General features: G+C 40.0%; 1 protein-coding gene across 1 annotated transcript in view; it reads right to left on the reverse strand.

The window, feature by feature from the left end:
- Positions 1-2,599: 2,599 nt before the first annotated feature.
- The window catches only part of LOC131228626 (eukaryotic translation initiation factor 6-2), a 42,599-nt gene continuing 19,616 nt past the window's right edge, over positions 2,600-25,582 (reverse strand). The window contains exons 6-8 of the mRNA XM_058224408.1: positions 13,853-13,983; positions 3,591-3,701; positions 2,600-3,515 (exon numbers count right to left, since the gene is read on the reverse strand). Of these exons, the coding sequence (XP_058080391.1) occupies positions 3,258-3,515; positions 3,591-3,701; positions 13,853-13,983 (500 nt within the window). The 3' untranslated portion in view covers positions 2,600-3,257. The remainder of the gene's footprint in view (positions 3,516-3,590; positions 3,702-13,852; positions 13,984-25,582) is intronic.

A 25,582-nucleotide genomic window follows, 5' to 3' on the forward strand; every position in this document is an offset into this window, starting at 1 on the left:
ATTTCAGATTGAATCGAAATTTCTTCCCAAGGTTCACCATAGTGGTGGTAACCATGTAATTAGTTCAGATCCTTATAGTAAGACCCACATTGAATATATATATATATATATATATATATATATATATATTTCTATGTGGATGTATGGTAAAACTTGTGTGTTTAGGACAACACATCCACATGTATAATATGTATCATCATAGCATGTTGTTACAAGATCCAAGCCATCCATGTGCTGGGTCATATTATAAGATATCTAATCTGTCTTTTTGGCTGGGATAGATAAGATAAACCATATACATTAGGTACATTACCTTGTATAACTTAAAAATCACTCCCATTTATGGCCTAAGTGATCAAAATAAATCATGGGCTTTATATACTTAATCTTTTGTCATCCATTCATTTTTAATATTGTGGTGCACTGTATATGGATTATAGGTATTCCTTGAATTGCTCCATCAAATTTCTTCCTAACTTTTCTCACCAAATCATCAGGTGAATGATCCCAACATGTTTCATCTCCATACGATTAAAATAAATTGTTGTATTGCTATGATTGGTTGTACTATGATTGTGATTGTGAATGACTAGATTAAATTGATTATGAACTGATTAGTGCTGAGATATTCTTGGATTTTGAACATGTGAAATGCCTCTCATATAGAAAGATGTATGTGGCTGTTTATATGATTATTGATGCATTAAACATTTATGCATCGCATCGTTAACGCTCTTGTACGATTACTTAGGGGACAACCCGTTGTACCCACTAAAAGCCCACTCTAGGTGGAAGCCTGCCCAATGGAGGGGATGCGGGCCTTGCCCATGCATACCAATGGTAGAAGCCTTCTAAGTGTAGATACGAGTTGTCAATATCTGACAATTATGTTTTACTTGTGTGAATTATTTTAATTGTATCGTGCACGAACCATGATGAGTTCACTCACTGGACCTGACCAGCTGATGGCGTATTGATGAAAAAACCATACATATGAAATTGAAGCAGATACAACGACTCAAGAATAAGAACATGAGGCCAAACCAGTGAATGATCCACAACAACAGTAGCCATATTTAACCGAAGATGAGCTTACTTAACTGGATCAGTAGAATGATTAAATGGGACATGTATTTCCTATTATTTTATCATTTATATTTCGAAATGGCTTCTTATTTAGATTTTATAAAAATAAATAAATAATTGAACAACTCGATGATTCTAAATAATGGTTTAATAAAAGTCTCAAATGGGTGGACATAAATATTTTAGTTAGTGTTTTCGATTATTATAGATGTGTAGTGGTAAATGTTTGTGAATGTATTACTCATTTATATGAGCGTATTGATGGATGTTAATGAGAGCATAGAATTCATATTATATTATGCCTCTATTAAAATGATGTGACTCGTGATTTAAGTACATTAAGTGTACGAGCCATAAACCGTAACTTATGTCTGAAGGTGCACACTTAGTATCTGAATTTTGAGGCGTGACACAAAATATCAAGGTTTTTTATGACACACTTGTGTCAAATAAGATCATTGATCGACAAAATATATACCCCATCCAATTGTACATTATATTTATGGCCTTAAATGAGTACATCAATGTTTTCACCAATTATCTCCAATTAGTTACGATAAGGCTTAGATGGTTATGCATGAACTTAAATAAGTAAATCAATATCTTGTTCACCAATCTAAACTGAGGGTTACAATTTGGATAGTTTACAAGTTCCCATCTATCATCTACCCAGAGTATCAAAGTTCTTCATATTATTATAAGTCCTACATTACTAATACCGTCATACCATATCATATCATTATAGTCCTACATTACTAATACCGTTGTACTATACAGTAGGGCAATTTGCCAGACTATTCATCATTGGCCTTGGCCAGCCCAGAGCTTGGATTTCAAGGCCAAACTCATACATGGAGCCAAGTTTGGTAGCCCAAGCCCTAGCCCTTTAGGATTAGGTCAGCATCCTCGCCCATTGCCACCCCTAACTAGTTGTAGGCAATAATGCTCCCTGAGTAAAACCCGATCAGTTTAATTTGATTATGGACCCAAAAAGTTGTTTGGACCATGGTTAGAAGACTAATATGCGACCCAACTCATTCAGCCCTGATTCAAGTCACGACTTGCTCGAGTCAGGGCTGAATTGGCCCAAGTCACCCGATTCAGGGTCGATTCATGGTATGGAACCAGAACAGTTCTGAACCCGAGTCAACTCTAACAAGTTGCACAGATTCCAATCGAGTCTCAAAACCATGGTTTGTAATGCACAACTGAGGCTTGAACCAACTGCTATACTGGGTGTAATGGCCAACCAGTTCATCAATATGGAATTTTGGCACGTCTGTATGCACTTGTACTCAAAAGAGAGGTGACTTCACTGTGACGCCTGCTCATCATGAACGTAGTAGAAAAACATCATCTGGCATTTATCATTGAGACTCCTGGTTACAACAGAAAGATCTCAATTCAATTCACTTGTGCATCCAAACACAGCATAACTATTCATTGCAGACTTGGGAATGAGAGGGGCTGCCTATTCCTGTAAAAAAGACAGTATTCTGGCCACATAGCAAGATGAGTAGACTGAATTGGTTTGAGACATTTGCAAGTGTTTTCGTCTGCCTTTGACAGCACTCTCAAAAAACACATTTCGATACCTTACAGGCGTGCCAAGTTGAGTGGACTTCTAAAGAGACCAATGCACGCATAGACAGAAATTTCTGCAAACTGTCCTTCAGCTCCCATTGTCGAAGAGAAATAAGTATGCCATCAGGCTCAAGGCCACAACAGTCTAAATATTCATTCATACAGGATGCTTCCCAAATATAGCTAAAAAAGCAAAAATAAGAAATTGCCCAGCATGTGATGTTTTAGAACCCCAAGAGGAGCTGGTAGACTTTTTGGGCTGGGACACCATGGGAACTATTTTTAAATTCAGACTGCCTGGGTCACAGGGATTTTCTGGTACAATCATTAACCGTTCCACCAAGATGATCCAAACCCTTTATAGCTTTTCCTTTTTACTACTTTTAATCGGTTCACTATTGAGGGCATGATGATGACATCACAGGTTGAACTGGTTGGACTGGCTGTCAGATGAGTTCGAACCGAGCCATCAGTTCAGGTTTTAAAATGAAGAAAACAAAGGCTTTATATACTGTGCCAAAAGCTTTTGAAATTTAAAGATAGGCCTGGGTATTATATTTTCCATTGAGAAGGCCAAGAGCAAGCACTCAAACATAGCTGTCAATCAATGATTTCCTCATCTCATCAACAATTGCACTTGGCTGAGCTTCTCTCAATTTGAAAACGCTTTCAATGACAGAGAGCTCCGTCGCTGTCGTGTCCGACCCACAGAAAGCTGTCCAGTCATTAACGGTCATTCCAGCAGCAATGACTTCACTGCCCCTGTTCACGGTTCCTGCAACAAGAGGGACTTGAAGGAGCGTTGACAGTTCATCAAGGTCTTCGATAGATGTATGCGGATGAACCTGTTTGAACTGGGGGTGTTAGATTGGAGTCCATTAAACAGGTTGAAAAAAGCTTAGGTTTCTTTCATTTCTTACCAATCCACCTCTATTGGAGAATGCACAGTAACTACCAACAAGAATATTTCCAGCAATCGTCTGCCTGAACACTTCTACTCCCAAAACATCTGCAATCAGCTCCTCAGTTTCCTGGAACCATACAATCAATGAAACTCAACAGTGTTTAATAACTCGGGATCACTGAATTTTTATTTATTTTTCTTAACATTGATGAAGAGGCCACTGATTGTTTAATAAAGGTATTCATAAACACTGTGATGTGGACCAAAGAAGATTCCATATTGTTAAGGCTTATCATAATCCATCAATGTTTAAAATTAGGAACATGTCATTCAATGTGGATGGCACAATTCTAAGAAGATTGAAGTTTGGAAGCCACCTTCTGAAGGCAATTTCAAAGTTGACTTTGATGGTTGCTCATTTGGCAATCCTGGTATCTGTGTTGTGGGAGCCGTCATTTGCGTTCTGGATGAATTTCCGGGTCCCATCGGTATAAAAGACTTGAATGGATCCGAAGCTGCCACTCTACTACAGGGAACTTAAGTACTTGAGTAGCTCAACTTTCTTCCAGTAATTATTGAAGGTTAACTCCCCAAATGCTCTCTTTGGGCCTCTCTAGCTCCTAACCGTGTAGGGTTGTTGATATCATGGACAATCCCTTAGACAGGTGCATACGTAGATTTGTGGCTTTATCCTGGATTCCTAGAGAGGCAAAGGAGGTGGCCGGCGGGCTTGCTAAATCTAGGGCATTGAAAGATAGACTTCTCCTATGGTATGGAATGTGTCCATCCATGCTTCCACATGTTTTGTGATATTTGCATTCTTGTCATGTTTTTGTCATGAAGTTGTTGCATTTGTTTCTCTTGGGTGGGGGCTTCTCCCACCTCGTAATTTTGTTTTTTCCAGCAAATTTTTTGAATTACCCCTAAAAACTGGTCAGCATGTAAAAATAATGGCTCCCAAAAGGCTGAGAGAGAGAGAGAGAGAGAGAGAGAGAGAGAGAGAGAGAGATGCAGGTAGCATCTGTTCAAAACCAATCTCCAACATGGATCTTCACACAGACCATGGTTAAACCATTCAAAGGCCCAAATTTTCAAAGAATCATGTATGGATTATCAACTGACCCTGAAGAACCATGATCGAGATCTTGTTCGTAGTGGGCCACCATCATGGACCCCACATGAAGTCCTCTGTTTGAGTGACTCAAAAGTCAAGCTTGTTTATTTTAGACAGATTTTTTTCTTAGTTTTTACTTATTTAATTAGAGTTAAAAGTTTCAGTTACTATTTCCGTAAAGGCCTATTAAGTTAGCTTTCCAATGAACTCAAGATCATGCAACTCCAACACCGTATGAGCAAGTTATGGCAGATTTTCTGAGGATGTGCGTGGTTGTAATGGGATTAAGGAGTATTTTTGTCATTTATAATCTTCATCATTGTCATCTAAGCCTCATCCCAACTAATTGAGGTCAGGTAAATGGATCCTTTTCTGCCGTTCCACTCAATCAAGGGCCATCACTTTCAGTTGGACCATAGGCCATCAAGCCTTTTCTTAGTACCTCCACCCACGTCTTTTTGGGCCTTCTCCTTACCTTTTTAGAGCGTTCAAATTACAACAACTCACCGCTAACCAGCAGAGTTCTTGGTCTCCGTTGCACATGACCAAACCATCTAACTACTTTCACATCATATCTTATTACATATTGATACCACTTTTTTTCATACCACTCCTAAGTTCCTCCAAATGTATTCATTTCTAATTCTATTCTTCCTCATTTTGTACCCATCCATCATAACATCCACATTTCAGCTCCACTCATCCTATCAGCACATTCCTTAATTGCACAACATTTTGTCCCATAAAGCATGGCTGTTCTTATAGCTATCCTATGAAATGTCCCCTTCAGTTTGATTGATACCCGAAGATCACATAAAACTCCAGCAGCACGTCTCCATTTCTTCCACCTAGCTTGAATTCTATCGGCAACATCCTTCTCAATCTCTCCACTCTCAACAATTATCGTCCCAAGATATCAGGAGTGGTCATTTTGGGGAATTTCTTGATCACCAATCTTAACTAATTCCTTACTTTTAGTCCTATTGTTATTAAAATTGCACTCCATATACTCTATTTTAGTCTAACTAATTTTAAACTCTCTAGGTTCTAAAGCGCTTTATAAACTAGCTTGTGTTTATGCCCTCCCTCATTCTGTCAATGAAACTATGTTATATGCAAACAACATAAAGCATGGGATCTCTTCTTGCAATTGGCTCGTTATCTTGCCCATAGCCAATCTAGCTTGTGTTTACGACCTCCCTCATCCTATCAATCAAAACTGTCCCCTACAAACAACATACAACTTATGATCTCTTCTTGCAAATGCCTCATAACCCCATCCATAACCAATGTGGAAAGGTATGGACTCGATCCTGACCCTTGGTGTGAGCCTACAATGATTGGGAACTTCTCTTGGCACTAGTGATCCTCAAATTTATTATTGCTCCCTCAAACATGTTCCTAATCGTGTCAATATATCTTCTTAAAAGTCCTTTCTTTCCCAACGCCCATCAGATTAACTCTCTAGGGACTACCATGTGCTTTCTCAAAGTCAATAAAGACCATGTGGAGATCGAACCTCCTCTCTATATATCTCCATCAATTGTCTAAGTAAGAAAATAGCTTTAGTGGTACACCTCCCTCGCATGAAACCAAAATGATTTCCACACGCACATCTCATGCCTTAGTCTTTTTTGCTCAATTATCCTCTCAGTTTCATAGTTTAATCCACGATAATTAGTAGAGCTATGCATCCTCTACTCTTATAAATAGGTACCATGGTATTCCATAATGGTAATAGTGGCAACCATTATGCATTACAAGGTCGTAACATCCATTATAGAAAAAATGACTCGTACCAATCATAGCAGGTTTTCTTTCTTGAGAGAGAGAGAGAGAGAGAGAGAGAGAGAGAGAGAGAGAGAGAGAAACTTTTACAACCACTATTCCCATTACAAATTACCTTGATAGGTATCATGGTACTTTTCCTCCATTCATCTGCTTTTTCTTCAATCTTACAATCTATTGTGAACACCATTGTGAACACCATTGTCAACAAAAATAACCAATATCGCCCACGCACTTCCAAACCTCTATTGGTATACCATCTGATTCAGGGGTCATTCATCTATTTCAAAATTTTCAAAGCTTCTTTGACTTCCAATATCCTAATCCTACTTAAGTATTTATGGTCTATGAAATTTGTCATTTTCAATATTTGTTGAAATAGATGGTTAGGGTCGGAAGTTAGGAAGTAGAATGATGAGTGTTTTGTAGATTAATAACAGTCAGGAGTTAGTATAAATACTCTCATTGTATTGTAATTTGATAGTCGATTAATTTTATGAATATTTTTTTATTCCTTTTTGTGAAAGAAGAGAGAGCGGAGTGACGCATCGGATGGTGCATAAACACCTCAAGCGGAGCATCGAAACAGGGGCAAGAGGATGGAATAACGTGCAATTAAGGGATAGTGAAGCAAGGGAAGAGGAGAGCAAGCAAGAGGGATGATTGTAGCCCGAGGCAAGGGGAAGTTGGGAGGGGGAGAAGCGAGAAGAGGGTAGAGGTGAGGGGTAGTGAAGGATAGGATCACGAGGAGAAACGTAGTTATAGGTCATAGTCAGAGGGGGGGGGGGGGGGGGTGTGGGTGAGGGATCTATAAGGAGAAGGGTAGAGCAAGGTATTCTAAAATGGTAATGGTGGTTGTAACGCCACCACCGTTACCTTTATCTTACAGGCTGTAACGGCCGTTATAGCCCCCGTAACGACTGTTTCAGTCTATTTTATTGGGAAAAAAAAAAACTCGAAAAACCTATATTGACCCCATAACGGACTGTTACGATGCCATTACGGCCTTTAACAAGTCATTACGAGGGTTGTAATGGCCTTCATTAGTCATTTTTTCTGTAATGGCTGTTATGGACTTTATGACCCTATAATGCATAACGGTTGCCACTGTTTCCTTTACGTAATGGCCTTTAGGACCCGTAATGGCCGTTACAGCACACCACGGTAAAGAGGCCAGCAAAGGAAAGGAATGGGAAGAAAAGTTTAATGATGTTGCAATTGGGGGGAGGGAGAATGGACGCATAGACACAAGGTCGGGAAGTCATTCAAAGGGAGAGGGGTGTCGAAGCCTTTAGCAAAGTTCCCAGAGTTTTCGTGGAGTTCCTCCCGATGAAGTTACCAATGGCCAACTTCAAGAGGTTGTTCGACAACATACAAAAAGTCATGGAGGTGATCATCCCACGAACCAGGGATTCGTCGGCTATTAGAGTATTTGTGTTTGTGCGCTTGAAGGACGTGGAAGCAATTAGGTGAGTAGTCTCTAAGCTTAAATGGTGGAAGATTTGGCATGAGGATCTTGGTGCAGAGGGCTAGGTATGACCTAAAAGCAGTGAACCATTTAGGGATGAGGAAGACGGTCTCCAATCTTGGAGAAGCTTTGAAGCCTTCCAAAAAATGGGGATGGGGAAGCAAGGAAGGAAACCAGTCTTACGAGGAGGTGGTGTTGCAAAAGGAGACGACGAGCTCCAAGAAGGTTGTGGCTCTAGCCGGGTTGAGGGAGCAAAGCATGAGGAGGATTCGCAAACGAGAGTGGAGTTCTCATCGGCCAAACAAGGTATTAATTTTTCCTTCCCTAGGAGGAGCACAAAGCAGGTGCTCCCAAGAGACAACACCAAAGTTTCGTCCATGTGTACAATTTCAGTCGAAGTGGCAACAGAGGAAGGACGCGCATCCCCCGTGGATGTGAAGTGTGGCCTGGAGGATGGCTTGGCAGTCGAATCTCGACGCAATTGACAATGGCTGATGAGAGGGCAGCATGCCTAGCACACGTCCTAGCTCGGACAAGGGTCGAAGATGATATGTTGCATGTTCAAGGCATTCGTGGAAGCAAACTCAAGGAAGCTGGTAGGGCAAGGGGGTCGTGTCTCTACAGATGGTAAGCTCGTTGTCAAGGCTGCCTCTATGGGCTTCGCATGTAGGCTTAGGTCGACTGATGTCAGGAGGGAGAACTCAAAGCTGCAAGTAGTAATGACACATGTTGAAATAGCTCCAGTGTTCAACATCTTTTCTGGTGCGTGCGATGGATTTCAATTCAACCACACAGTTGAATTTTCTCACATGTGAAGATAGCTTCATTATTTTAAAGGCCCCATTTGACGCTCGAACTTCCTTTCCTACAAAGGTCTGTTTGGAGGAGCGATGGCGTCCCAAGAAGCTTGTTTAGAAGAGGAGATAGCCCCTGAAGTTGAGGAAAAGGAGACCGCGTCGCTATCTATGGTGGTGATCGAAGATAGGCCCACTAGAAAGCTCTGACCAAACAGAAAAGGATCTTCTCCTGCATGCGTTGGAGATCTCTCCCCTCCAAGTAGCAATTGGGCTCGAAGTGGTGTCTTGCTACAGGGAGAGTTGCTTGGTTGGAGAGGCTAAGCTCCTTGTCAAAGCTGGAGGGTAGCAAGTTCCTTCTTACAAGGGTCCCAAGTGGTTAAGAGAAACTATGATCTGGTTCGACAAGATGGTTGGCATTACATTCGGTGTCTATGAGGAGCATTGTGGCTCTCTTCCAATTCATGGAAGATAGGGGATCTTAGAAGGCTCGAGCAAAAAATTTGGGAAAGTAGCAATTAATGTCAAATGGGTAGAGGGAATTGGCGAGACTCAAATTGTTGATCAATTACAATGCAGGCTACTCCTCCTGAAGCATGAAGAAAGAGAAAGGGGTTAGATTAGTGCATCCATGAAAATCCTCTACTGGAAAAGAGGAACTTGGTGCAAGACTTTCCAATCTCTGTCCTATCCAAGGATGTGGCTTTAAGATATAAATAGGTATTCTCGATAGTTTTTAGCCAAATCAAGTAGCCAGAATCCGGAATTCTAGAACAAGCTATAATCCATTAGGCAAAGGTGGCAGGGGTAGGTACTTTAATGTTGTTCACTTCATTTTTCAAAGGTCGAATGGAAGTCATATCTCTAAGAGCTAGAGGGGGTTCTCAAAGTGGGTGGACATGATTGAACTGGTACATTTACCATGGGAGATGTCAAATTTACGTAGACCAACAGTCAGGAAAACACCGTCAAGTCCAAGCTCGACAGGATTCCACATGTCCATGGAGAGTGTTATTTGACAGTGAAGCATAGGCCTTTCAAGTCCAATTTTTGACCGCTACCCAATTGTCTTGGAGGTGTCTAAAGGAAGCTGGGGTCCTAAACCATTCATATTAGAGCTCCTTTGCTCCTGAGGGAGGAGTTTGTTGGGACCATTAATAACTAGTGGAGTACATTCCATGTGGAAGGCTTGCAAGATTCAAATTGCACCTGAAGTTCAATCTCCTAAAAGGTAAATTAATGGGGTACAAAAGGGTGATTATGGGGGAGATGGAAAAATAGAAAATATTTTAAAGGAGATTCAAGGCTTATATATGAAGGAAGAGGGCAAGGAGCTTTCTGAGGAATAAAGAAATAGGAGAGTCACGCAATCTAATGACTACTCAAATCAGATAAAGGAAGAAAAAATTAAATGGAAACAAAGATCTGGGGCGACATAGTTAATGGAGGGAGATAAAAACACAATTTTTCAACGGTATCACAAGTGATAGGGCAAGGAACAATTGGATTTGCAGTGTCTTCGTGGATGGTAAGATGGTGGAAGACGAGCAATAGATCCGTCACTCAATAGTCCAATTCTACAAGTATCTGCGGGAAGACAAAGGGTGGAAGAGGCACAAGTCAGATAATTTGGGTGTTCAACCAAATTTCTACAATGGAAGCAAACAATCTTGAAAAACTCATTCTTTAGAAAAACGATCTTGAAAACCCCATATCCATGCAGGAAATCAAAAAGGCAGTGGACTCCTTGGGGGTGGATAAAGACCTGACGCTGGATGGCTTTCCTTTTACATTCTATCAAATCTTTTGGGAAGTTGTGAAAGCGGACATCTTAAACTTTATTTCCAAAGTTAGAGAGAGGGTGGTTGTCCACGGGGTTGGGTTCCTCCTTTATTGCTATTATTGCAAAGGTTGAAGGTGCAAAGAGTCTTCGAGACTTCACATCGATTAGCTTGATCGAATGCCCTTAGAAGGATTCTAGCAAAAATTCTAGCTTTTTGGTTTCGGGTGTTTCTTAATAAGGTGATTTTAGACTATCAGGATGCCTTTGTGGTGGGGAGGCAAATTTTAGATGGCACGCTCATAGCCCATGAGTGCCTTAATGCTTGCCACAAGAGAGAGAGAAGGGTATTGTGTGTAAGAAGGATATCGAGAAGGCATATGATCATGTGTGTTGAGACTTCCTCAACTACATGCTGAAAGATTGGGGTGTGGATCGAAGTGGAGGTGGATGCAAGAGTGCGTCTGATCGGCTCGATTCACGATCCTTGTCAACGACTTTCCAAAAGGCCACCTTCGGTCATCAAGTGGTCTAAGGCAAGGGGATTCATTTTTCCTGTTTTTGTGGTAGTGGCCAAGGTGTTGAGTAAGATGTTGAGTCAAGGCCAAGAAGCCAAGTTGATTAGTGGATTCAGGGTGGGAAAAGCAGGTCTTCAAATCTCACACCTTCAGTTTGTCAACGACACCATTCTCTTTCGCGACATAAATATTGAGGGTGGGAAATTAGTTAGATGTTTCTAAGTGGTCAATAGACAAAAAGTGAACATTACCAAGATCGAAATGTTGGGAGTGAGTACTTCAAAGGAGGAGGTGGAGCACTTGACTAGGATCTTCAAGTGCCACACTAGATAATTCTGGTTGACAAATCTAGGGCTTCCGCTATGCGTTTGGAAGCTTGTTAAGAGTTTGTTGGATCGAGTTATGAAATGGGTCGACAAGAAGCGATCGAAGTGGAAGAATTGCCAACTGTCTTTCAGAGGGAGACTCACTTTGATCAAGGTTGTGTTAATGAACCTACCTTTATGCTACATGTCTCTTTTCAAATGCCTAACGTCCGTGTTGAATACACTTGAGAGATTAAAAAGAAAATTCTTATGGCAATGGGCGGAAGTGAAGCAAAAGTTCCACCTCATAAATTGGGACAAGGTGTGCAAGCCGTACTTGGAAGCAGGTGCAGGAGTTAGGGAGCTAAATCTTATTAACTCCGCGCTTCTTGGGGAATGGGTTTGGAGGTTTGGCTCAGAGGAAGATAGGTTAGTGGCAGAAGGTGATTGCAAGTAAATATGGGCTTTAAGGGGATTGGTGACTTAAGGGGTTGGTAATGTATAGGGTGTTGGCATTGTGGAGAGGGGTGGCCAGTTTGAACAATAAGGTTGAGGAAGGTGTCCACTTCTCTTGTGGCGATGGCAAGAGAATATAGCTCTGGGAAGATTTGTAGTTCGGGGAACATTCTCTTAGGTAAGTCTTTCTAAGGCTCGCCAACTTGGCCCCGGATTTGGGAGCACCTAGATCGATGCTTCACCTATGTTGGTAATGCGCTAGTTTGCGTTCCCCTTTGTAGAAGGAAATTGATAGCTCTTGAAACTAACGAGTTTGAGCAAATGTGAGTGTCTTCATGGTTTTTTCCCTTATTCTGAGTGAGAGATGCAATGGTTTGGTCCTTAAATAAATCAAGTCAGTTCTTGGTCCGATCCTTACATCGATTGCTTAGTAGCTTCATGTTGAGTGTGAGAAAAGCCTTCTCGCCATTTGTGTGGTTTTTCAAGGCCCCTCCCAAGATAGTGGCACTTACATGGTTGGTGAGAAGGAATCAGGCGTTACCATTAGATAACCTTCAGAAGAGGATTATAGTGTTGCCCAAATGTTGTGTTCTTTTGGAAGGATGCGAAGATAGTGAATCATTTATTTACTCATTACCCTTTCTCTCATAAAATGTGGGAGAAAGTGTTCGCTTCCTTCATAATGGCATGGGTGATGTCGAGGACCATTTCAAGCTATCTGCTTACTTGGCACGTGGGGGGGGGACATTTAGGGCGAGAGGAACAATCAAGAGTTTCCAGAACAAAAGTGGGTCTACACAGTATGTATTTAATAAAGCAAGGCTTGATGTAATTAGCTGGATTTCATGCCATAGGGATTTTGGCTAGGATGATTGGTCGTGCTTTCTAGGTTGTAGGTTGTAATTCTTTGAGCTTTGGCTCCCTTTTTTTAATAAAAATTTGTTTCCCTTCAAAAAATAAAGAAAGTGCTCTATATCCCTTAGATTTTTGGGTTTTTTGTTTTCCCACTGATGAGTCACACCTAGGGTGACCATATCGGACCCAATCAACATGATTTTTTGGTGAGTTGCTCGCATATCGCAATATAGCCTATTTGTCTTCAAATCTTTTCCATCATCCCCAATGCTCATGCTTGTCCTTTCAACATGTACAACCATCATTAGAGAGAGCAAGAAACAAGAGTGTCATTCTTCCTCCTTCAACAAAACAATAAAGATGGGAAAGAAGAGACATGAGAGAGAGATGAGAACACTAGGGTTCTAGTTTTTTCTCGTTGGAGAGAGAGGCAAAGGAGAATGAAAAAAGACGCTAGTCAAATGAAGATTTTGGGTTTTGTTGGCCCCAGCACGTACTTTGGCACAAAATAACCTATTAAGTGTACACAAATTCTCAATCTCTTGTCATGAATCATTTGGGCTCGTCTTGAATCAACGCAACTTGTCCCAGTGCTAGACGAGTTAGACAGAGTTGTAACCTAGTTGCCCATTTTTGGCGTACAAGGTGTCTGATCAAAGACCGAGTCCAACTGAAACCGATTTTTCAACCCAAGTTGTGACTTCGTCATATTCCTATGCACAAAATTATAGGGGGGAAAAAAAATTTAAGTGTCCAATTACCCATCATATCTATATATGCACCTCGACCATACCATATTCAGGCATCATGCAATATATGTATCAACCTCCCCAACAAATCTGAAATGGACCTAGTAAAATGGAAAGTCCTAAACCAGTATGAAGTACAAGCTCAAGGATACAGCCCAATGCAGAAACTTCTGCAAACATACTACAGCATGAGTCCATAATAGTCGTTGATGCCATTTCCAGTTCTTGTATTAAGATGAGGATAGAATGAGATGAAGTATGCCAAAAACTAAAAACAAAAACACATACATGCAGGAATAGAAAATAAAAGAGCTTAGAAACTATGAAAGTAATAGGGTGATACTTTCACAGACAGATCAAATCTATCAATAAAATCAGTCGTCAATGTAAAAATTGTAGCGTCAAACTTACTGATTACAATGCCATATCATTCTACGTATAGAAAACTTACCCTATCCAGGTCAGTATGTGTAAGAGCAACATGATCATTGCAAGCTATGCAATTTCCCAAAGCAGATAGTCTCTCTTCAATGCGCTGAACAACCACTTGATCGGGTAAACTATTCCTCAAATGTTGAAGCTCTAGAATGAAAGCAATATAACATTTACGGATGTCAAATATCATGTACACATTAATAATTGATATGACAACTAAATATGAACTTTGAACAAAGAAATGAAGAATGCACGTGGATAAATATCAATGCTATCTTCCATCAAGACAAGTAAATGCATAACAGGGACACCTTTTGTTTTCCAAGTATTAGAGAAGTGCATTTGTGTACACCTGCAGAGCACCATATTTCTTATAATTGAGAAAAGTAGAGTATACATATCTTTACTAGTTAAGAAAAGTGGAGTATACATCTCTGTACAATTGTATGTACCATCACCATCATCATCATCCAAGCCTTATTCCAATAACTTAGGGTTGACTACATGAATCCTGTTCCGCCATTCCACCCTACCAAAGGCCATGCCTTTAGTTAGACCATAGGTCATCAAGTCTTTTCTTAGTCTCCATCCACATCCTTTTGGGCCTTCCCCTTGCCCTTTAAGAGCCTTTAACTTGTACCAACTCACTCATAACCGGAGCAATTCTTGGTCTCCGTCGCAATGACCAAACCATTTGAGTCTACTTTCCCTCATCTTATTACTTATTGGTGCTACTCCTAAGTTCCCTCAAATGCATTCTTTTCTAATTCTTCCTCGTCTTGCCAATCATCCATCTCAACATCTTCATTTCAGCTACAATCATCCTATGAACATGTTATTCCTTGACTGCCCAACATTTTGTCCCATGAAACATGGCTGCTCTTACAGCTATCTTATAAAAGTTCCATCTTAGTTTGAGTGGTACACGATCACATAAAACTCCAGAGACATCTCCATTTCTTCCACCTGGCTTGACCTCTATGGGCAACATCCTTCTCAATCTCTCCACTCTCATGAATTATTGACCCAAGGTATTGGAAGTGGTCATTTTGGAAAACTTCTTTGTTAGCAATCTTAACTAATTCCTCGTTTTCACTATTATTGTTGCTAAAATTGCACTCCATAAACTTTGTTTTAGTCCCCAACTAATTTTAAATCCTTTACATTCTACAGCATCCCTCCATAAATCTAGCTTTGTACTTGCACCCTCCCCCATCTTGTCAATCAAAACTATACCATCGACAAGCAACATACACCATGGGATCTCTTCCTACAAATGCCTTGTTAACTCGTCCATAACCAATCCAAAAGCTACGGGCTCAATGCTGACCCCTGCAAAAAACCTACAATAATTAACTCACTTCTCTCTCTACTAGTAGTCCTCACATTTGATAGCGCTTTCTCATGCATATCCTCAAATCACATAAATAATCTCTTGAAACTCCTTTCTTTCCCAACACCCACCAGATTAACTAACTAGGGACCCCATCGCATGCTTTCTCTAAGTCAATAAAGTGTGTGTGAAGATCCTTCCTTCAATGCCTATATTTGTCCATCAATTGCCTCAATAGGAAAATAGCTTCAATGGTAAACCTCACAAGCATAAAAGCAAACTGATTTTCTAATACATCACCTCATGCCTTATTCTTTGCTCAATCACTCTCTCCCAGAGTCTCATAGTATGGCCCAAAGTTTAATCCCACGATAGTTAGTGCAGCTTGGTGTGTCTCCTTTATTCTTATAAATAGGTACCATAGTACTTTTCCTCCATTCCTCTAGCATTTTCTTCAATCTTACAATCTTGTTGAACAACTTTATAAACCAAACCCAGTAATATCTCCCGTACACTTCCGAAACTTTATTGGTATACCATCTGGTCTGAGGGCCTTTCTTGTTTTTATCTCTCTCAAAGCTTCTTTTACTTTAAATATCCTAATCCTACAAAACTATCTATGATCTCCGATGTCATTTGAGTGTATGGTTCCTTTTGTCCCTATGCTCTCAAAGCGATTCTCATTTAACAAGTTCTAAAAATACTTTCTCCACTTTTCATTGAAAATACCCTATGGTTATCGCTCTTAATGCATCTAACATGATTTAGGTCCCTACACTTTCTCTCATTTTTGCAAGTTTGAACACATCTTTATCACCTCCTCTTGTCCCCAATCTATTATAAAGACCATCATAAGCCTTAAGTTTAGCCTCATTTACTGCTTTTTAGCAATCTTTTTGGCATTTCTATATTGTTTAAAATTTCCATTATTTATCGTCCCTTGTCAGTCTTTGACATGAACATTTTCCCATGAATAGCTTTTGTTCATCATAAGTTTCCTTATATGATTGGCTTTTCCTTCTAAATACTCCTGAAACATCTTTTGTCACTTTCTTAATGTACTCAGTCATCTCATTCCACGTAACATTTACTTCTTCCTCGACATTCAACTTTCCTTCTTCCATCAATTTATCATGCATAACATTACTCTCTCATGTCTCATCTTAAATTCCAACACATAGTATTTAGACCTTGATTAATTTCACTCCCTTTCTTTCATATCTTAATGTAAACATTAATAACCATTAACCTATGTTGTGCAGTCAGACTCTCTCCTTGTATAACCTTACGATCCTTACATATTGGTTGTTTTGTTTCGTAAGTAGAAAGAAATCTATTAGCTTGAATATGGTCCACTTTTAAAAGTTATTACATGTCCAACTCTCTTTCTAAAGTGTATCTACGATATTTCGATAATATCGCCAATGTATTGATATCGCCAAATATTTGTTTATTAAAAAATTTTCATTTCAAATTTTTTTATGGTTGCGCAGTGTTTCAAATTGTCGACAATAATATCGATCATATCGCGATATTATCATTATCGCAACATGGGCGATATCGAGACCATAGTATTTTGTTTCCTATCCAGTTGCCAATGATTTCTCAACTAAATACCATGCGTTGTCGATATTTTGAAATATCGATGGATGTCTAGATGGAGAGTTATAGATAGTTGGATGGATAGATGGGATGGATGGGATGGTTGAACTGGTTTCTTACCACAGTACATGCTTTCAGACCCTCATTAAATGAAAACTTATTATGTATGCATTCTTTTTGCAATTTGTATTTTAGCATCTCCTGAATTTTCACTGAAAAATTCCACCATTTTCCCCATGTTTTCATGCATTTCCGATTATCAGCGATATCGATATTGTTTCTGTATCTCTGGCCAACGGAACTTGTAGTGATACCGATACTTCGAACGCTACCTGCAACACATGCACTAATAACATTCATTATCATCTCTCTTAACACAAATTTTATTAATAAAATCTTATAGCTTACTCTCCTAACATCTAAACTTTATCCTTTAAATCTTTATCTACAACTATCCCTATCCCATTTCTACTAGTCTTTCCCACGTACCGAAGTTTATATCCATCAATTACTTTACTTATGGCCCCTTTCCACATAGTTTCTTGAATGCAAGCTATGTTAACTCACCTTCTTCATCATATCTATTAACTCAAACCTCTTACCTATCAATGTGATTATCCTCCATGTGGCAAGACAAAACATATTCTCCTGGACTAGCTTCTTTACCTGCGCAAGTCCGGAATGGCATGGGAACTCGTCTACTTCTCACAACATCCGGGCATTGTTGGGACACGTATGAGGGATGCTCTAGCCAACCCTACAACCTCGTTCCAATGCAACACGTCGTTTGCAAGGAACGCCCTAACATGAGTTTGGAATGCCATATTGTTCGAATTCATGATGAAAGTTATGGCATAGGTTTGACGACAGACTCCAAGCTGATGCAACCCTCCTTTATCCAAGCCGAGGACCAACAATGAGAGCACAAAACTCCCACAAGCAAAATGTAATAGACTATAACATAGGTTGATTGTAATAAAGTGCTACATACGTTGATTAGAATCAACGAGTTCTACAACTGCAATGTACCAAACTATCATATTGTTCAGATGCCAACCTGATGCCAACCCTCCTTTATCTGGGTTGTGCATCAGCAATGAGAGCACAAAACTCCCACAAGCACGATGTAATAGAATATTACATAGGTTGATTGCAATCAAGTGCTATCTAATAGTCTATTACATGCGTCAATTATAATCAACGATCATTTGTACCATACTGTATAATATCTCTTAGTGAGATAAGGAGATACAGATGACATTATATTTAGCTTACATTAGGATGTAATTAGATGTCTGAAGCAATTCATAGACCATTTGTCATGTGCACTCGCATGCTATTCATGAACTATTAACGAAGATAGATAAAATCATTAGCAAGTTTATCAGGTGGAACAAAGGGCATTCAAGAAGCAAGAAAAACTGCCATTGGAAAACATAAGTAGCAACACAATGAGACCAACATAAGATTGGCATGGATGCTTGAACAAAAGTATTAACATGAAGTATTATGCATTGTGCTGGTCTCTACACAGATTTTCTTTTAAGAGATTACTAAAAGTTTATTAAGCAAAAGGGGGGAACTGACCCTCTTGTCACTCCACCCTGTGCCAACCTACAAAGCCTAAACAATGACCTAAGAACGAAATACCCCATCAGAGAATTTACAAACAGGATACCATATCATTTCCTCACCGCCTCGAGAACCACCAAGCCTTGAACTCAAGCCTAGTTAATGACCATTGCACCACTAAAGACATTCTCCGCAAAATCACATCAACCAATGCCTGCTTGACCTCAAATATTCTACCATCTCTTTCATTCCAAAGACCCCACAAGATTTGGGAATGGGATCATCTTGCATCACACCTTCCCTCCGCTGTGAGAGACCAAATGACCACCCATGAATAGGGATTCATTCAAGGTCCATGCAACTCCAAAAAGCCTAAAAATCTTCTCACACATAATGTCAGAGGCTATTCGATGAAGAAATCATTCATCTATCATCTCCTCATAACACTTGCATACAATGCAATTGTTGGGAGGGCTATGTTCCGCACTTTAAAATTCTCGATGGTGAGGATTATGTTTGGCATGGCTAACCACACAAAAAGCTTGAAATGTTGACTAGATCGCAGCATCCCACACGTTTAGACATGCCACCCCACCATCCCCCTCTCATGAAGAATTGCCTGAAATGGGACTTCATAGAAAAATTCCCATTTGGTATCCATTTCCACACCTTACTATCCACTGAACCAGCATCCACAAATATTGAGTTCAGCCACAAGGTTCATATATGAATCGCACACTTCATCAAGATCCTAAGGAATTTTCCATACCATGCCTCCACCTAGTTTCATAGCATCCAACAACCTTTTCATATTTATGAGGGGATACAATAAATCAAGGAAAATAGTCAACCAACAGGGCAACCTGTCTCTGTGTCCTTCCAAAACTGAACTTTGTCACTTTTACCAACCTGAAACCAAATCCCATTAGGGCTTGTTTGGAGGCTTGTATTTGGAATGCATTGGAATCCAAATCACAAGTACCCTAGAATCAAGGTGATTCCAAATCCTCAGTTGTATTTGGCAGCTTGTAATTGAAATGCACTGGAATCCAAACCTTCCGTTTGGGAGCTTGTATTGGACCTGAATTTGATTAATTAAATCAGCTTTAATATCCCAAATTAGTATACATATGTGATATTTGACAAAATGATTGTAATAAGCCTATTGTAATATATATTCTGGCCAAAATTGAGGAAATTATGAGCCTTGGGTGGGCCTCAAACATAAGAATCACAAACGAGCGACTCACCGACGGTTTTTCACCGTCCATTTAGATAGCCAACGTTTGGAGAGTTCGGATCATTCTATTAATGTGTTTTTAGGGTTGCAGACAATAATTGGATTGTTTTGAGGTATCATCAGCTTGCCACGTGGACAGTCAATTAGTAGTTCAGCGATACCTTTGCTACACATGAGACTCTTCTGCCTTTAAAGAGGAAGCCAAAAAAGCATTTCACTCTGATTACACCCGAATCTCAACAAAACACACGAGATTTTTTTTTTCCTTTTTGGAAAAGCCAAAAACATGAAATTTCAAAACACGCCAAAAGTGTGTATTTCAAATACCTATGATTTCATTTACCTCCAAGTACACCGCGTTAAACAATGGATTTGGGGCAAAATCCTCTCAAACCCCTCAACTACACTCAAATACAAGGTGCCAAACGGCCCCTTAGTAAACTCAACTCTCACTCTGTTTGTCATGCTTCTTCTCTCTCCACCTTCATTTTTAACAAGTAATTTTTTATTATCTTACCAAGTAATAGCTTTCCACATATCCAGTCCCGCCCTACCAAAAGTTGCCTTTAGGAATTTTTCGGATCACATCCCTCCACAATGCCCCATTTCTCCATTATATCTCCACCACCACTTTACCATTTTTTTTTCTTCCTTATTCTTCCCACCCCAATATCTCCGTTCTTTTTTGTTATTATTATCATGCACCTTCTCACAACTCATGACATGAAACTTGTGAGACTCTATACCACAAGAAATTCCTTTGTGATTGTTCCACCATACAAGCTATTAACACTAGCATCTCAAAGAGAGACATGAAATCTTAGCTGTAGGATCCATCAAACTAGGTGCGGCTCCCGCTTTGAATTCGTGTTCCCGCTCCCATTCCCACTTCCTAGCCTTTTATAGTTGACAACATTTTGACACAAACACTTCCCTGCTACCACACCAAACCCCGTTGCCGCTTCACTTCAACTTGGTGCAACCAGTGTTTTAAATATCGATGACATCGGTGGATATATCCCACCATATATCTTGTATACCACCAGTGTGATACAAAACACATGAGTAGTGCGATATATCCCACATGTTCGATCTGGTGAGTATTTTCAAATTTCGGTCCTTCTATTTTCCGTAAATCATGTTAAATTAGTGTCAAATTGTTACAAATCCATGATCTTTCATGTTTCGCATGAAAAATCATGAATTGGGAGCTTCGATTTCGAAATTTGGAGGAGATGGGCCGAGTTGCAGAAAATTGAAAATAAAATCAAATTTTCCTAATTTTTCGCAAATCATTTGCAATCTTTGTGTCCAAACATCAAATCAAACATGTATGTAACCTAATGTAGTGATTCTTCTTTTACTTTTGAATGTATTGCTTGTGCTTCCACATGTCTTCTTACATTTATCAATTATATGAATAGACATTGAATATACTTGCATTAATTCAATTAGACAACGCATAGATTAGGACCCCATAAAAAGAAAACCTATTATGTGTACTTGTTTTTTGTAATGTTTTGATTTGTAAGTGTGTATTAATGTATTTTTTAACAATCACCGAAGTTTCATTGAAAAATTCAACCAATTTCCGAATGTTTTCCCATGTTTCCAACAACAGCGATACATTACACGATGCAACCGATATATCCCATGAGATAACCGATACGTATCTGTATCCCAAGAATGTAATACGTAACGCGATACCGATATTTCGAACACTGGGTGCAACTAGTCATGAGATACAATGGAAGGTTTGCAAGAGCCTCTTCAAGAGTGTAATCCTACCTCCCAATGAAAGGTAAGACCCTTTCTATCGCCCTCCATGGGGAGGCCGATTAAAAGGAATGCCCACTTCTTTCTACCTCATCTAACCTGACAATTCTTTAATCACCTCTTCCCTCGTGACCGCTCCCATCATGGCACTCTTTCCAACGTTCAACTAGATGTCAGCACTATTTCACAACAACAAAAAGGCCCTTTAAGATTCCTGATTTTCTTAAGTTACGCCTCACACATAACTAGCATATCATCTACAAATTAAAGGTAGGACACCTCCAGATTACCAATCCCAAATCCTTTTATAACACCCAAGATGCACACCCATATTAAAAGTTATCTTAAACTCTTTGCTACAATAGAACAGAGCATGGATAAAGATTACCTTGGCAAAGATCCCTTTAGCAGGAGAATAATCTAAATATGAGACATTCACCAAAATCGAAAACGAAGCCATTGAGATGCATTCCATAATCCATCGAACACATCGACTGCTAAAACCCATCCTTAGAAGGGAATACAACATGAAAACCCAATCGCATGATCATAAGTTGTCTCCAAATCCACTTTGCACAATAGGTCAACCTCTCCCATTCTCATCTTCAAATCAATGAGCTCATTAGAAATTAAGACTCCATCTAGGATTTTCCTTTAACAAGAAATGGAGAATGTGATGATTTTATTGAAAAGGCCAAGCAGCTGAAAAGACTACAAAATAGCCCAAAACAAAAACTAAAAGAGGGGAGGCCTTTAAATTGAGGCCCACTCCATTACATCCGATTTTAGCCCTTTTAAAAACTACCAAAACTAAGACGCTTCGATTTCAAAAGCATTGGTTATTTCTCTCCCCATAGGAACCCACATCCTAGCTAATAAAGCCAGTCTCCAAAGCATTCTTTCTCCCTTTCTCGCTGTCGTTCCAAGTAATAAGGAGGTCCTCAATGGATTCCACTACCTCCCATGAGACATTAAAGTCTGCCAAAAACTTCTTCCAAAGTTCACAAGTGAAGGGGCAATGATAAAGAAATCACTAATTGATTCCTCATTCTACATGCACATCAAACAAATATTAATGATTACAATCTTCTTATTCCAGAGGTTATCGATTGTGAGTACCTTGTTCCTACTAGCAACCAAGTCAAAGTCACAACCTTGGAGGGAGTCTCATAATGCCAAACATAGGAGGTGTGCTTACAGCCTACTAAAGATGACCCACAAATCATCCTATAGAAAGAATTAACCGTGAAACAATCGGACTTAACTTTATTCCAAATTAACACATCCCTTGCTCCCAAAATAGGACGTAAGCCTTGGAGCCGCTTTAACAAGCCAATGAGCTCTTCTCTATCCACTTCCAACAAGTTCCTTCAACATGGCACGCACCACAGCACCTCATTACCTAATACCGAGTAGCATTGAGCAATAGGAATATTCGCATCCAAGGATAGACGGGCAAGCCTTGGGAACTCCAAGTGAAGCAACCTCTCACTCAAAACCGAATCCTCCTACTATCTCCTAGAGAGAATCATATCCCCTCCTTGAACCTACTCCTCAACCTTTAAACCAACTTCCAAAGCATCGAGGCCTAAACGATAAGAAGTTTTCATCCACAAATCTCCTTAACATTGTATTTCCTTTCTATCACTTCTGTCCAAAGCCCACCCCTCTTCTATTACGAACCTCCACCACCATTTAACAAAGAGTGCTTGATTGATGGAATCCATCATCTTAGTGCCTACACCCCCTTCCCCATATGATTTGCAAACAACTTCCCATCTTACCAAATGGAACTTACGGTTCTCTTCTGCACCTTGCCAAAGGAAGTCGCATCTTCGCTTTTCCAACATGTCCAGCACATCTTTTAGACATCTAAACAAGGACATGAAGTGAAATATTTAATAATTGTAGCTTTAATCAACATCAATCTACCTCCTTGAGATAGATGCCAACATTTTTGTCTTGATAACTTCATCTCCACTCTCTCAATCACCATATCTCATAAGTGCTTCACTAGTTTACCTATGTTGTATAATGGGAGCCCCTAGTATGTTGAAGGAAACGATCCTACCCTACAGCCAAACACCTCTACAAACTTCTTTGCATCCTCCTTTGATATTCCAACAGCCAACATCTAGTTTTTTAGGATGTTCACCTTCAAACCTGACACCATTCCAAAGGACCTTATAATCATCCTTAGATTGTCCACCTTGGACTCTTCCACATCACAAAATAAAATGGTATCATCGATGAACTAAAGTTGTGAGGTTTGGAAAGTTGATTTATCAATGCAGGGACATTTTCACACCGAGCTTGAGTGGGGCAGCCTACGTTAACTGGGGGCACACTCAAGGTGGGTGGCCCGTGTTAGGCGGGCCCCACCCATGTGAGGTGGGTAACTCATGTGAGGCGAAACACATGTGAAGTGGGGCCCATGGCGGAGGTTCTGCCGAGGGCCTAACCTGGGCTATGAGATAAAGGGATTGATTGGCCACACTCTATCAGTTCGAGCTTTTAGAGCAAGTGGTTAGTTGTCATGTGTCAAAAGTGGTATCAGAGAGGGAGGTCTCATGCATTAATCAGCCAGGGTGATTAATGTAGGGACATTTTCACACTGGGATCGAGTGGAGCGGCCTGTGTGGAGCGGAGGCACACTCAAGGTGATCGGCCTGTGTGAGGCAAGTGGCTCGTGTGAGGCGAGCCCCGGCTCCACCCATGTGAGGCGGGTGGCTCATGTGAGACAAAACCCATGTGAGTGGGGCCCACAAGGGGGGTTCGGCCAACGGCCTAACCTGGGCTATGAGATAAAGGGATTGATTCGCCACGCTCTATCGGTTCAAGCTTTTAGAGCAAGTAGTTAGGTGTCCTGCGTCATTTATCCACCTTAAACTCTCGTATAAGGCCCACCTTTGAACCTTTATCCAAAATTTTACACAAAGCTTCCGCAACCACTACGAACAATGGAGATAGCACGACCACGAGACGCCTTGAAGTAGCTTTCAAAGAATTGTTTACCAAAATCAAGAACTTAGCATATCTAATACATTATTGGACCCACATTTTCCACTCCTGAACACATCTCATCTTGCCCAACATATAATCTAAGAAATCTCAATCAACATGATCATACACTTAAAAAGCGACTTGGTAATAATTTAATGCACACCTTTAACCAAACTTGTAAATCGAAAGTCCTTGATCTAAGTTGTTTCCTAATCTTCAGAGTTACCACTATGAAAGTAATATTTAGACCATTGTTTAAAAGTGCACGGCTATGGGATTCCATCATGTAGCTTATGATGATCACCTAGAGAGAATCCAACAATCTCGGAAAAAAATCTTGCCACAGCTTTCTCAAATCACTCCCAACACCTTGTGAATTACATCCTCTCTGAACAACCTTTAGAGCTAAACTCCCATCTCATAAGGAAATTGCTAGAAAAAAGACCATTTCAAGTTGGCCTCCTAAAACTGTGAATTTCATCCTCTCCGAACGACCTTTAGAGCCAAACTCCCATTTCCAAATGAAACCGCTAGAAAGAAAGACCATTTCAAGTTGGCCTTCAAAAACTCTCTTTAAAATACAACCTTTTCTAGTAGTCCAAAATATCACTTATAATTTGATTGATGGAACCCACCCTCTTAGTGCCTACACACCCTTCCCCATATGATTTGCAAACAACTTCCCATCTTACCAAATGGAACTTATGGTTCTCTTCTGCATCTTGCCAAAGGAAGTCGAGTCTTAGCTTTTCCAACATGTCCAGCATATCTTTCAGACATATAAGCAAGGACATGAAGTAATGTGAAATATTTAATAATTGTAGCTTTAATTGACATCAATCCTCCTTGGGATAGATGCCGACATTTTTGTCTTGATAACTTCCTCTCCACTCTTTCAATCACCTTATCCCATAAGTGCCTCATTAGTTTCCCTATGCTACATAACGGGAGCTACAAGTACGTTGAAGGAAATGATCCTGCCCTACAACCAAACACCTCTACAAACTTCTCTGCATCCTCCTTTGATATTCCAACAGCCAACATCTCATTTTTAAGATGTTCACCTTCAAACCTGAAGGCATTCCAAAGGACCTTATAATCATCCTTAGATTGTCCACCTTGGACTCTTCTGCATCACAAAATGGTATCATCGATGAACTGAAGTTGAGAGATTTGGAAAGCTGATTTATCCACCTTAAACCCGCTTATAAGGCCCACCT

This window comes from Magnolia sinica, chromosome 16, assembly GCF_029962835.1.
Source record: "Magnolia sinica isolate HGM2019 chromosome 16, MsV1, whole genome shotgun sequence".
In the NCBI taxonomy this organism is placed as follows: Eukaryota; Viridiplantae; Streptophyta; class Magnoliopsida; order Magnoliales; family Magnoliaceae; genus Magnolia; species Magnolia sinica.